This window comes from Desmodus rotundus, chromosome 10 (genome assembly GCF_022682495.2).
Source record: "Desmodus rotundus isolate HL8 chromosome 10, HLdesRot8A.1, whole genome shotgun sequence".
Taxonomy (NCBI): Eukaryota; Metazoa; Chordata; class Mammalia; order Chiroptera; family Phyllostomidae; genus Desmodus; species Desmodus rotundus.
In genome coordinates this window covers 65,636,169-65,651,309 of record NC_071396.1, presented here as the reverse complement: position 1 = coordinate 65,651,309, position 15,141 = coordinate 65,636,169, and the positions used below count along the sequence as shown (strand labels likewise).

The window sequence follows — 15,141 nt, the reverse complement described above, 5'->3', positions numbered from 1 at the left end:
AAAACTGTTTTGACATGGAAAATATTCAAAATATATTCTCTTGGTTCTCTGACCTTCTTAGAATACTCCCAGCCCCACTCTGGAGCATGCAGGACTTCCATAGCCCTGACATGTGCCCAGCAGTCAGTGGGGTCAGGAGCATACCCCAGACACAACAATTTGGTCACACCCTCTGCCAATGGCCCATGCTGCTGTGTTGATGTGGAGTCCATGTAGATGTGGACCCTTCATAGCCTTCCAGTTGGAGAATGAGGCAAATACTCCTCTGCTTTCAGCTTTCCTCAGAACATATCTAACCTGAATTCATTCTAATGTTTCAACCTGCAGAAGGGAGGCCAGGACACATATATCTGTTTTCTTGGTTTCTCATCTATTAGGATGGAAAGGGTTAAGTTTTCATTTCTTCCTCAGAGTTAGGGAATTCCTCTGTGTCACAATCTACCCCCATCCAAATAGCTCAAACATGGCATCTGACAATTAGGCAGGACTTTGCAGAGGAGGTTAATGTGATTAGGAGGAGTCAGTAGATAATTACAGCGGGTGAGTTATAAAGTGAAAACTAGAGCTGGAGAATCCTAGAGGGAGATTGTAGGAAAGTTGGTTTCAAGTTACCCATCCTGTACGGGGCATTTGGCAAACAGTATAGCACAGTGTAGTATTCAGAGTGAGGGTATGAAACCTGCCCCACATACCAGCTGTGTGACCTTGAGTGAGTTATACAACTTCTCTAAGGCTCAAATTTCTCACTTGTAAAGTGAGGGATCATAATGGTACTTACCTCAGTAGTTTGTTGTTATAGGAAATAATGCCTATGAGTGTATATCAGGCATTAGGCAAGCCTTCAAGGACAGGGTGGTCACCATAATCAAGGCTGTCATGAAATTCTCAAATATTACTGTTGTGAGTACAGAGAGGGAAAACCATCTGTAAGTACTACCTGAATATAAGGTGTTATTCACTATATGATGTTAGGTTGGGTAGGTTGGAAAAAGTTGGAGGGTATGGCTTTGTCTTCACTGTGAGGCATTTATGAAGTAGGAGTGGATGTAGACAAAGAGCCAAAAATGGAAAGTGATAAAGCTGGAGCCCCAGAAGAACTGAAAATGAGGCCAGATAAACAAGCAGAAACACATGAAGGTGATCCTAATGGTAAGAGGGAGGGAAGAGTGTTGGCTTAAGGGACCTATGTTCTTAGGGAGGCAGTAGTGTAGGACTAAGCTGAGATAATTGTAATATTAAAAAACCTACATAAAGGATACATGTGATCACATGATGCTTGGCCTTCTGTTGAATGTGCTTATTTAAATTAATACTACATCATTCATAAGACTACTTTTGTGAGCTCTAAGAATGATACAAGTCTTCCGTGAAGTATATGATCAGAGAATTTTTTGTTTCTTCTTTGCATTTTACTTTATTTTGCTTTTTTGTTCAGAGAGTCCACTATCACAGGTTCTGTCCAGCCATGTGACTCTCCTGGTCCCAGAGTTCTTAGATCCAGCCCTCACCCAGGAGAAGGCCTTTGCCCAAGATGTCAGCAACAAACAACACACACCTGCAGAGGAGTCCAAAGTTCCACAGCCGGAGGACACATTCCTCCCTGAGCAGGGTGGTGATATCTCCAGTTCCTCAGCAAAAGTCATGCAACCCAAGGAAGGTGACACCCCCAATACCTCAACAAAAATCATCCCACCGAAGCAGGGTGATACACATAATTCCCCAGGAAAAACCATCTTGCCTAAAGAAGATAACACCTTTAATTCCTCAGAAAAAAACACCTTCCACAAAGAGGGTAACACTGCTGATTCCTCAGAAAAAATCATCCAATTCAAGCAGAGTGACATCTCCAATTCCCCAACCAAAACCATCCCTCCCAAGCAGGGTGACATCCCCAGGTCCTCAAGAAAAACCATCTTGTCTAAAGAAGGTAAAACCGCTAGTTCCTCAGAAAAAAACATTCCATCCAATCAGGTTGACACCCCAAAATCCTCAGCAAAAACCACTCTGCCCAAACAGGCTGACATCTCTAAGTCTTCAGCAAAAACCATCCCATCCAAGCAGGGTGACACCCCCACGTCCTCAGCAAAAAACACCCTGCCCAAGCAGGCTGACACCTCTAAGTCCTCAGCAAAAGCCATCCTGCCCAAGCAGATTGACACCCCCAATTTCTCAGAAAAAACGATCCTGCTCAAGCAGGCTGACACACCCATTTCCTCAGCCAAAACCATCCAGCCAAAGCAAGACAAAACCCCCAAGCTCTCAGCAAAAACCATTTCACCTAAACAGGGTGATGTCCCCAAGTCCTCAGAAGAAACCATCCAGCCAAAGCAGGGCAATACCCCCAAGCTCTCAGCAAAATTCATTTCACCCAAGGAGGGTGACATCTCCAACTCCTCAGAAAAAAACATTTCACCCAGGCAGGGTGACACCCCCAAAACTCCAGAAGAAACCATCCAGCCCAAGGAGGATGACAACCCCAAGTCCTCAGAAAAAGCCATCCAGCTCAAGGAGGGTGAAACTCCCAAGTCCTCAGAAGAAACCATTCGGCCTGTAGAAGGAGACATCCCAGCAGAAGAAAGAGTGGAGCTCTTGGGGGTCAACATGGTGAAAGTGATCCTGAACAAAGAGGATTTTGAGTTGGCACTCAAGGAGGCTGGAGAGAAGCTGGTGGCTGTGGACTTCTCAGCCATGTGGTGTGGGCCCTGCAGGACCATCAAGCCCCTTTTCCGTTCCCTGTCTGTGAAGCATGAGGATGTAGTGTTCCTAGAAGTGGATGTTGATGAGTGTGAAGAGGTGGTGAAAGACCGTGAGATCATTGGCATTCCAACCTTTCAGTTTTACAAAAAAGAAGAAAAGGTGGGTGAATTTTGTGGTGCCCTTGAGGAGAAACTCAAAACAATCATTGCAGAATTAAAGTAGTGCCTTCTGAAAGCATTGCAAAGAGTCAGCTGTTTATAACTCGTGATTTTTTGTTTATAAAAAAGTATAACAAAATTGCATGTCCAAGTAGTACATACTTGTAAATTATAGATATTAACTGTGCCTATTTCAAAAAGTAGTCAAAACACTAAAGTATATTGTGACCATATTTTTCTTGATAGAAAAGTATGATATTAGACTTTCCTTTGGTGGAGGTTGGAAGTCCAGCTGTCCCTTGTTTTTCAATCTTGATTTTTTTTTTTTTGCTAATCCTCAAAAATTGAAAATTCAGCTCAATTTTTGTCAGCAGAGATGTTGGAAATTTAGACAGTTCTGTAGAAGTATATGATTTAAAAATGGAAAGTTCTCATGTTCACATATATTTGGGGTTTCTGATATTTTTACAAAAAAAGAATCTGAAAGATTCACATATCATATCTAACCTTCTTATACGGGTTCTTATACGGCTTCTTATACAGGGAGAGTCTAGTGCTGTGGAGGATTCAGGAAGTCTCATGGGCCTGCCAACCTGATTCATTGGTGGCAATGCTGAGACCAAGGCCATGGTTCCAGATATCAAGTCCAGGTCCCTTTTTACTAATCAATGCTCACAAAATCTGAGACAGAGGTCAAAAACTCTTGATTTCCTCAGGCTAAGAGCTTTATTATTGAGGTTTAAGTCACTGTGATCCTTGGCACCATTGTGACATCAGCTCCCTGGTGGCAAAGTTCCTGTTTTGTCCCCCTGGTAACTAGGTTCCTGATATCTGTTCCCAGATGTCTTGGAGCCCAAAGGCCCAGGTTTGGCCCATAGATGGTGGCTTGGTCTGTCCAGTGAATGCCTGAAACTGCAGATAGTACTGAACCCTCTGTATACTGTGTTTTTTTATATACATACATACCTTTTCACTTAAAGGCTTCTTTTTGGCATATTGATTGCCAGTATCATTAGTCTTGTGCTTTGGGGCTGCTATCAAGTAAAATAAAGGTTAGTTGAACACAAGCACTGTGATAGCATCATAGTCAATCTGATAACCAAGCCCCTATTCAGTGACAAATGCACAGGGATCATATAAAGTGTAGAAATGCTGGACAAAGGATGATTCATGTCCCGGGAGGGATGGAGTCAGATGGCACATAATTTCATCAAGCTACTTAAAACAATTAAAACTTAATGAATTAAGGTTTTGCAATTTAAAGTTTGTGAATTGTTTCTTTCTTCAATATTCCATTTAATATTTTCAGACTGCAGTTAACCAGGGGTAAGTGAAACCACAGAAAGCAAAATTGTTGTAAAGGGAAGGCTACTAGAGTTTGGGTTTTTAAAAATATATACATGTATATAAGTAACTGCATATACTCAAATCTATACAATCTGATGATTTTGGACATGTGCTCATACCCATATCATTATCATAATCAAGGTAATTAACATACTCATCACCTTCAGAAGTTTCCCTGTGTGTCCTTTTCCTTTTTGTGTGTGTCAAAAGCACTTAATATGAGATCTAACCTCTTAACAAGTTTTTAAGTGTACAAAACTGTATTTTTAAATGTAGGTACTACGTTGTGCCATAAATCTCTAGAGTTTATTCATCTTGTATAACCATAACTTTATACCCATGAAACAACAACTCCTTATTTTCCCCTTTTCCTTGTCAACTACCATTCTATCTTCTGCTGGTTCAGAATGTCTTAAAGAATTTGAACTAGTTGCCAACATTTCAAAAACCAGGATTACCTTTAGCATATTGCATTTTAGATTTTCTTGAAAAATTGTAAAATATGGCAACCCAAGTTTGCATTACCTCAGTTGGTTAATCTAATCTTAGGGGCTGAGTGACAGCTGCCTCCATTAGAGTGGCATGCATTCTCCATGAGGAACCTGACTGGCTTCTTCATTTATCCAGCTAAGTTGCCAGCCCTGTCTTCAGTTAACTGCAGGAGTGGGACTGCTCCAGCAACATCCAACATGTGTCTTCCCTGACTGTCTTTACTATCTCGGTCATAGACCTTATTTGAGCCATCAAAAACAGCCATCTAACAGCAGCAAACAAAACACCATACATACTTGGCCTTTTTTTCAAAAAGATTTGGAATGATTAATGATAAAGTTAATCATCTAGTAAGAGAAAATTAGAAACATGAAAATAAATAATAAGTCAACACTGAGGGCTCATATCATTGCTCTGATTAAGTGACAAATTTTGTTCTCAGCTTTTTAGCAATGGGGTGGTGAAGGAAGAAAAAGGAAACAAAGTTAACACCCAAAAGGAGCAAGCATTGAAAAAGGAAATCAAAGCTTTCCTGTAACTAGGTTCCTGAATGAAATTTTTTATCTGGGACCTTAAGTGTGAGACATTGAACAATGGATAGCATTCTTGGCAATATTTTTTATAATAAATTCAGAAATAATTTTCATAGGGCTATTCTGGTAATAATCATTCATAGAAGCCAAAGCTGTGGTCATAAAGCACTTTCCCATTAGAGGATTCTAGATTCAGTATGTCTGTCACTTTGTATTTTCATATACATATGGACTTTTACTAATGATTCACATAGCTATTGTTTGTTTTGCTTTGTAAAGAAACCTTCCTCTGACTTTTTCACTTTTCCTATTTTCCATAAGAAACAGCCTAGTTTTCATATAAAACTATCTGCTTAGACATTTAGGCCCAGACTTCAATAAATTAACTCAAGCCCTCTGCTATCAGAGCCCCATTTGGACAACTTAGTGAGCCACACAACACTTTAGATTGTGTAATTTTAAGGACCAGGGACCCTGAAATGTAACATGAATGAATTATATCATTTTTTTTTCTGGGACTGTAGTATTGAATACATTTCTATTATAGGTTTTTCTTTATATTGAAGTTACTAAGTAATGACATGCACAATGGCCTAAAAAATCCTTTAAAATAACTGTAATAGATTTTTCAGGTGATTTTATACTATTCCTGATATAAGTCAAGGGAGGAAGACAAGCACAACTTTGGAAAGGGTTCTGTTGGGTCAGGAAAATGTGGAGCAAACAGTGTGGCTCTCTGATGATCTATTTTGATCCAGGGATGGATAAACTACCAGAGAAACAACTCATGTCCTTTAAACTACCCACCACAAGCAACATTTCTCTTGATTTTTGGGATAACAGTCAAATGGTAGCCAGGTCAAGTTACATTCAGTCTCTGGAAGAAAGCTTGAATATGAACATTCTATTTTGCTAATTAAGACAAATCATGCACTTAAATAAGCCAAGCAATTGTTTTGACCTCTAACATGTAACATGAAGAAGAAATAAGCATGGAGAACCAAGATGGTGGCATAGGTAGACACACTGCACCTCCTCGCACAACCATAACTGACAGAAAATCGAACGGCCAGGAAGTCTGACACCAAGTAGATAAGAAAGAAACATACATCCAGACCAGTAGGAGGGGCTGAGACAGACACCAGGGCGGAGAGGACTCGCGTGGCCATGGCGGGACCGAGACTGGCGAAATGTGGGACGAACGGGGCAGGCAGTCTGACCACTGGCAGACCCTGTGGCCCCACACTTGCGCACAGATAAACCAAGAGGGCCGGACTCAGAGTAGCAGAGAACGGGGCAGTCAGAGCAACGGGTAGCACCCCGCGGCCCCATGTTTGCACACAGACAAACAGGGACAAACGGCGAGGAACAAAGCAGACCGCGTAACCCAGGGCTCCAGCGCTGGGCGGGGAGGGGAATAAAGCCACAAACCTCTGGTTGAAAACACCCGTGGGGGTTGGGGCGGCAGCAGTGAGACTCCCAGCCTCACAGGAGAGGTCGTTGGAGAGACCCACTGGGGCCTAGAGTGTGCACAGGCCCACCCACTCAGGAACCAGCACCAGAGGGGCCCAGTTTGATTGTGGGTAGCAGAGGGAGTGACTGAAATCCGGTGGAGAGTGGAGTGAGCGCCATTGCTCCCTCTCGGCCTCTCCCCCACGTACAGCATCACAGCTCAGCCTCACAGCGCAGCGACCAGCGTTACCACACCCTGGTGAACACCTAAGGCTACGCCCCTTTAAGTAACAGACCCACCAAGACAAAAAAAAAAAAAAAGGCCCAAATGACAGAACACTTCAAAGCTCCAGAAAAAATACAACTAAGCGAGGAAGAGATAGCCAACCTATCGGATGCACAGTTCAAGGCACTGGTTATTAAGACGCTCACAGAATTGGTTGAATTTGTTCAAAAACTAGATGAAAAAATGAAGGCTATGCTAAGAGAAACAAAGGAAAATGTACAGGGAACCAATAGTGATGCGAAGGACACTGGGACTCAAATCAATGGTGTGGACCAGAAGGAAGAAAGAAACATCCAGCCAGAAAAGAATGAAGAAACCAGAATTCAGAAAAATGAGGAGAGGCTTAGGAACATCCAGGACATCTTTAAATGTTCCAACATCCGAATTATAGGGGTGCCAGAAGGAGATAAGGAAGAACAAAAAGAAATTGAAAACTTATTTGAACAAATAATTAAGGAGAACTTCCCCAGTCTGGCAAAGGAAATAGACTTCCAGGAAGTCCAGGAAGCTCAGAGAGTCCCAAAGAAGCTGGACCCAAGGTGGAACACACCAGGGCACATCATAATTACATTAGCCAAGATTCAAGATAAGGAGAGAATCTTAGAAGCAGCAAGAGAAAAGGACACATTACCTACAAAGGGGTTCCCATAAGACTGTCAGCTGATTTCTCAAAAGAGACCTTACAGGCAAGAAGGGACTGGCAAGAAGTATTCCAAGTCATGAAAGGCAAGGGCCTACATCCAAGATTACTGTATCCAGCAAAGCTATCACTTGGAATGAAAGGGAAGATAAAGTGCTTCTCAGATAAGGTCAAGTTAAAGAAGTTCATCATCACCAAGCCCTTATTATAGGAAATGTTAAAGGGACTTATCTAAGAAAAAGAAGACAAAACATATGAACAGTAAAAATGACAGCAAACTCAGTTATAAACAACCAAACCTAAAACCAAAGCAAAAGAAAACTAAGCAAACAACTAGAACAGAAACAGAACCACACAAATGGAGATCACATGGAGGATTACCAATAGGGGATTCGGAGGGGGAGAGAGGGGGGAAAGGTACAGAGAATAAATAGCATAAATGATAGGTGGAAAATAGACAGGGGGAGGGTAAGAATAGTATAGGAAATGTAGAAGCCAAAGAACTTATAAGTATGACCCTTGGACATGATCTATAGGGGGGAATATGGAAGGGAGGGGGTGGGCAGGATGGAGTTGAGTGAAGGGGCAGAAATGGGACAACTGTAATAGCATAATCAATAAATATATCAAAAATATATAAATAAATTTTTAAAAAAAGAAATAAGCATGTCTGATGAGAAGGAAGATTCCAAATAGTCAAATTGGCTCCGAGTGATGGTAATCTAACTAGAACCTTAATAAAAGTCAATGAAAAACCTTGTATCTATTGATAAGAGAACTCAACAAAGCGACAGTATTCAGAGTAATAGCCAAAAAAGCAATAGTTTCCTTTTGATCCAGTGGCAAAAAATTCGGAATCATTATGGGAAAAGGTCTCATTCACAACAGTGACAAAAAATAATATATCTAACAACATTCCTAAGCAGAATGGTAAGGATTATTAAAACTAAATGTAAAAGTTCTGAGAATTACACAAGAAGAAGCTGTGAATAAAGTGAGAGTTCAGAAAGTGATCAGGAGAACCAAGATGGTGGCGTAGGTAGACACACTGCGCCTCCTCGCACAACCAGAACTGACAGAGAATCGAACGGCAAGGGGGTCCAACACCAAGGAAATAAAAAATAAACATTCATCCAGACCGGTAGGAGGGGCAGAGACGGACACCGGGGTGGAGTCAACTCGCGTGGCTGTGGCGGGACCGAGACTGGCGGAGTGTGGGATGAACGGCGCAGGCAGTCCAAGCACTAGCAGACCCTGCGGCCCCACATTCGCACAGATAAACCCAGAGGGCCAGACTCAGAGTGGCGGAGAATGGGTCAGGCAGAGCGTGGGTAGCACACCGCAGCCCCACATTCGAACATAGATAAACCGGACAAACGGCAGCAGACCGTGCAACCCAGGGCTCCAGCTCAGGGAAATAAAGCTTCAAACCTCTGAATGAAAGCGCCCGTGGGGGTTGGGGCAGCAGCAGGAGAGACTCCCAGCTTCACAGGAGAGGTCGTTGGAGAGACCCACAGGGGCCTAGAGTGTGCACAAGCCCACCCACTGGGGAACCAGCACCAGAGGGGCCCAGTTTGATTGTGGGTAGCGGAGTGAAAGATTGAAAGCCGGAGGAGAGTGAAGCGGGTGCCATTGCTCCCTCTCGGCCCCTCCCCCACATATAGAGTCACAGTGCAGCAACCAGCGTTACCCCGCCCCGGGGAACACCTAAGGCTCAGCTCCTTAAAGTAACAGACGTGCCAAGACAAAAAAAAAAAAAAATGGCCCAAATGACAGAACACTTCAAAGCTCCAGAAAAAATACAACTAAGCGAGGAAGAGATAGCCAACCTATTGGATGCACAGTTCAAAACACTGGTTATCAAGATGCTCACAGAATTGGTTGAATCTGTTTGAAAAACAGATGAAAAAATGAAGCCTATGCTAAGAGAAACAAAGGAAAATGTACAGGGAACCAATAGTGATGCGAAGGACACCGGGACTCAAATCAACGGTGTGGAACAGAAAGAAGAAAGAAACATCCAACCACAGAAAAGAATGAAGAAACAAGACCTTGGAAAAATGAGGAGAGGCTTAGGAACCTCCAGGACACCTTGAAACGTTCCAACATCCAAATTATAGGGGTGCCAGAAGGAGAAGAGGAAGAACAAAAAATTGAAAACTTATTTGAACAAATAATGAAGGAGAACTTCCCTCATCTGGCAAAGGAAATAGACTTCCAGGAAGTCCAGGAAGCTCAGAGAATCCCAAAGAAGCTGGACCCAAGGAGGAACACACCAAGGCATATCATAATTACATTACCCAAGATTAAACGCAAGGATCTACATCCAAGATTACTGTATCCAGCAAAGCTATCACTTAGAATGGAAGGGAAGATAAAGTGCTTTTCAGATAAGGTCAATTTAAAGAAGTTCATCATCACCAAGCCCTTATTATATGAAATGTTAAAGGGAGTTACCTAAGAAAAAGAAGATAAAAAATAGGAACGGTAAAAATGACAGCAAACTCACAGTTATTAACGACCACACCTAAAACAAAAACGAGAGCAAACTAGGCAAACAACTAGAACAGGAACAGAACCATAGAGATGGAGATCGCATGAGGGTTATCAATAGGGGAGTGGGAGGGGGAGAGGGGGGAAAGGTACAGAGAATAAGTAGCATAGATGATAGGTGGAAAATAGACAGGGGGAGAGTAAGAATAGTGTAGGAAATGTAGAAGCCAAAGAACTTATAAGTATGACCCATGGACATGAACTATAGGGGGGGAGTGTGGGAGGGAGGGGGTGGGCAGGATGGAGTTGAGGGGGGGAAATGGGACAACTGTAATAGCATAATCAATAAATATATTTAAAAAGAAAAAAAAAGAATAAGTATATTTGTGAGAAAAGCACATTATTAACCGCAGAGAATCTGGTTGCTTAGTGCTCTAATCTTGCCAATCAAGAGAAGGAAAATGGAGTGATTAAGAGAAGATGGATTCAATGAAAATATACAGTTTTGGATGCCAAATTTGTTGACCCAAACAATTTAAGGATACTTCTATATGACCCTTCTTCTGCTGTTGGTGTGGGGTGGGATCTACACTTGGTGAGAATGAGGGAGACGGACACCCTCACACATTCCTGATAGAAGTGTGAACTATAACACTCCTTTGGATAAACAGTATGCAATATGTCTTGAAATGGGAAATACCTTTTTTAAAAATGTTTATCGATTTTAGACAGAGAGGAAGGAAGAGAGAGAGAGAAACATCTATGTGAAGAGAAACATCACAACTGGTTGCCTCCCATATGTGCCCAGACCAGGGATTGAACTCTCAACCTAGGTATGTGCCTGGGATGATACTCCAACCGAGCCACACCAACCAGGGTGATAGAGGAAATGTGTTTGATTTAGTGGTTCTACCACTGGGAATATCCATGTGGAAATAAATGCATCCTATGATAAGGATAGGAGAAGAATGTTTGTTGCAGTGCTGTTAGTTGTGATAAAAGCCTAGATCAATTACACATTCATCAATATGGAACAAATGGTACCATAGAACTACTCAGTGATTAGAAGACTGAGTTAGATCTATGCCAATTGACCTGGTCAGTTATCCACAATATACTGTTAGGTGAATAAAGCCATTGCATAGTAATGTGAGAGTTCTTGGGAAAACCCCCGAAACAAACTAGCTATAGTTTTATAAGAATGGATAAAGTCAGGGAGTGATGCAAAACCCAGGCAGTTAACATTGGTTACCCTCACTGGAGTGGAAATAGGGAAGTGTAGGGGGAAACTTATTACTTTGCTTTTGGACTGTGTCACTTATTACAATAATCACATGTGCTTTTTACAATATAAAAGACTGAGAAAACACATTCAAATTATTTTTCATATACAAAGATGATTAATTTATAGTCTTAACTACTTTAAGTGGTCATAAAAACAAAACCCCCCAGGGTGTGTTTTTCTAACTCTTCCTATTCCAGACTTGATTTTATCTGGTGAAGCTTCTATCTGCCTTTTCTTGGAATTTATATTTCTCACAGAAGTCTGACAACTGTGCTAGAATAAACACCACCAACATAACCACATTGATACAAGCATTGCATTCCTGTGATATGTGCTGACCTTGTACATATTTCAGTTGGTTATCACTCTCTAGCATGTTTATCTCTTTTAGAAAGAGCTCTGTGTGACTGTTTCTATTACCATAGGTTTTGTCCCAGCATCCCATTACTGTGTCAGGTGAAAGGTTTCCAGTCCTCATCTTACAGTATAATTCAGCAGATTTCTACACCGTTGATCTCCTTCTTGATTCACTCTTGGCTTCCCTGACACCTGACTCTTGGTAGCACTCTAATATCAGAAGCAGAAAGCAACACAATAAAGGAAATTAGCTGCTTATAACATTTTGGGGAGGAGTGGAATAGCAGGCTCTAAATGAGGTTCTCCAGGAATGACTCCTAGGATAAGACTGAACTGCACCATCAGGGTAGCTGCTGCCTTTGAGGCTGTACCTTTTACTTCTGACCCAGGGAACTGGAAGCTAGACTCAAAAAAGGGCCAGCCACTGCTTCTGCAGACTTTGTAATAACTAACTGCCTCCTGATACCCAGGAAGCTAGTACATGGGTATTAGAATGGTGGACAGAAAACCTCAAGACTCTGTGCTCCTGCCTCTGCAGAAAAACAGCCAGAAGGCACAGAAAACTGGTCTCTTCCATCTCACTTATAACTTTCCAATATTACATGAGTGTAACTGACTAGTTGAACTTATTTCAAGAAGAGCAGAATCCTAGCTGCAAAGGAACATTCATATTTGTCTTTCCTGCTTGAATGTAAGCTTGTAAGGGCTAAAACCATGTCTACTGGCTCACCACTATATCACCTACCATTGTGCTGGGCACATTACAAAAATTTAACACTTAACATTAATAAGGTAACAGTCCTGGAAACAGGCACTATTCTAAGCTCTTCCTGTGTGTTAACTCATTTAATTCTCATAACAAATCTTGGATGTAGAAATTATTCTGCCCAGTTGACAGGTGTAGAATGTGTTTAGAGCAGTGAAGTAAGTTCCCTGTACAAGAGAACAAGGTTTGAACCCAGCAGTTCAGAACCAAAGCCTATACTCCTTTACTGCATTAATATTTATTGAAAGTATACCTCTTTAAATATTTACTGAATTGAATTATGCAGAGAATTGATCATAAACATATTCATAATTATAGAGAACCTCAACAGCAAAGTTTAAAATATGTAGCTATGGAGAAGAAGATGGTATACTTTGTTACCAAGTACATTGGAAATTGGTCGTTTTTTTGTTTTTGTTTTTCATCCTTGCCAAACACGTAACAGATAATCTGTCCAGAGGTGAGAATTATTAGTAATTCAAGTAGGTTGAAGTAATATTCAAGACCTTCATACCTCTTAGACTTAGGAAAACTTGGAAGCTGGAGAAATATGCTTGAGTATATATGTATTTTTCCTAATACCTCAGGAGACCTCTGTATGCTGCAATAATCAATGTAAAAAGAGCAATTGACATTAGGCCCCATATTTCTCTAGTCTTAGCTTAACTGTTAAAAATAGAGAAGTCAATTACATTGTAAATTGTTGCCTTAATCACTTTTGGTTGTCATTGTATTGCAGCTTGGGGAAGAGCAAAATGCACAGAATGAAAAATTGGATAACTTTCTCCCCATAGTTTAGCTTTATTACTGACATGAGATGCTCTCACCAGTGTTTTCATTTTCATACTTAACAATAAAAGCAACATGGACTTCAAGTCAAGATGGTGGCATAGGTAAATCTGGCTTACCTCCTCACACAACCACGTCAAAATTACAACTAAAATATAGAACAACCATCACCCAGAACTGTCAGAAATCAAGTCGAATGGAAGTTTGACAATTACAGAATTGAAGAAACCACATCCATCCAGACTCTTGGGAGGGACAGAGACATGGAATGAGCTGGTCCCACAACCATGTGTGGTAGATAAAAGTTCAGGAGGGATATCTCAGGAGTGAGGAGTCCCAGCCCTACACCAGAACCCCTAGCCCAGGGTTCCAGTGCCAGGAAGATAAGTCCTCATAACATCTGGCGGGGATTGAGTTGGTGGTAGAAACTTCTGGAGTCCCAAGCAGTTCCCCTTAAAGAACCCACACATGGACTTACTCAGACTCACTCCCTCCGAGCTCCAGCTTGAAAGGCACTATGCACACAAGGAGGAACTGAAATTGCTCCTGTCTGGCAAGGCAGGAGCTGGGGGACAACCTTCTCCCGGACAGAATGGTGGGCAGAGGCCATTGTCCCGTTTCTAACTCTCCCGCAGGGTCGCAGGGTCGCAGAGCTAGCAGGAGGGTGCCATATCTGAGACTCCATCAACCTGGCTAACACTGTTTGCCCCTCCCTGTATATCCCCTGAGTCTCCTCCCACCCAGCTTACAGGCCCATCCAAACTGTTAACCATGACTTTTCCATATGAATGGCTGGTTTTGGTTCCTGCTTCACAACTTCCAAAATCCTATCAAACAAGAAACAGCTGGCCTCAGTAAGCCCCCAGCCCCCAAACCTCTTAAGTGGCCCCAGGCCTGACACTAGCAGCAGCCTTCCAAGATTCACAGTTTGGTGTTGCCAGGCAATCTCCAAGCCTAGCACAAGTAGCAGCCAGCTCAGAATGCTTTATAGCTCATTTAGGGTGGCCCTGGGCAGAACACTGGTATGGGCTGACCTTGCCCTGCACCACCCAGGAAACCCCAGACCATGTGCACCCAGTGGACAGCTACAGACCATGTTGGAGCTCCACCACTCTGCCCCTGCACAGTTGATCCTTTACAGAGGGAGGAGGTTGGTAGTCTGTGATCAGAGCCACTCCTTGCAGCTGACTGGCCTGGGTAAATCCCTCCCATTGACCTGCCAACAGCAACTGAGTCTCAACAACAAGAGGAGGATATACTCAGCCCACATGAAGGGTGAACCCTGAGTACCCAGCTTGGGTGATAGGGCAGTCTATGCCACTGAACCCTACAGGATACCTACTACATTAGGCGACACCGCCAAGACACGGAGTCAAAGCAGCTCTACTTAACACATGGAAACAAACACAGGGAGGCTGCCAAAATGACAAAACAAAGAAACATGGCCCAATATAAAGAACAGATCAAAACTCCAGAAAAAGAACTAAACAAAATGGAGATAAGCAATCTATCAGAAGCACAGTTTAAAACACTTGCTCAAGGAATTAGTGAGGACCTCAACAGCATAAAAAAGATCCAGTTAGAAACGAAGGATACACTAATTGAAATAAAGAACAATTTACAAGGAAACAACAGGAGAGTGGATGAAGCCAAGAATCAAATCAATAATTTGGAACACAAGGAAGCAAAAAACAACTTATCAGAACAATGAGAAGAAAAAAGAAGCCAAAACAATGAGGGTAATATAAGCAGCCTCTGGGACAACTTTTAGCGTGCTGACATTCGCATCATAGTGGTGCCAGAGGAGAAGAGAAAGAAAGCAAGAATTGGAAATCTATTTGGAAAA

General features: G+C 42.1%; 1 protein-coding gene across 1 annotated transcript; it reads left to right on the top strand.

Annotated features, from left to right (window-relative positions):
- The first annotated feature begins 1,561 nt into the window (after window positions 1-1,561).
- On the top strand, window positions 1,562-2,919 carry TXNDC2 (thioredoxin domain containing 2). Its single transcript, XM_024580187.3, has one exon. It carries the CDS (start codon window positions 1,642-1,644, stop codon window positions 2,917-2,919), a length of 1,278 nt encoding a protein of 425 aa, XP_024435955.3. The 5' UTR covers window positions 1,562-1,641.
- The last annotated feature ends 12,222 nt before the right edge of the window (window positions 2,920-15,141 follow it).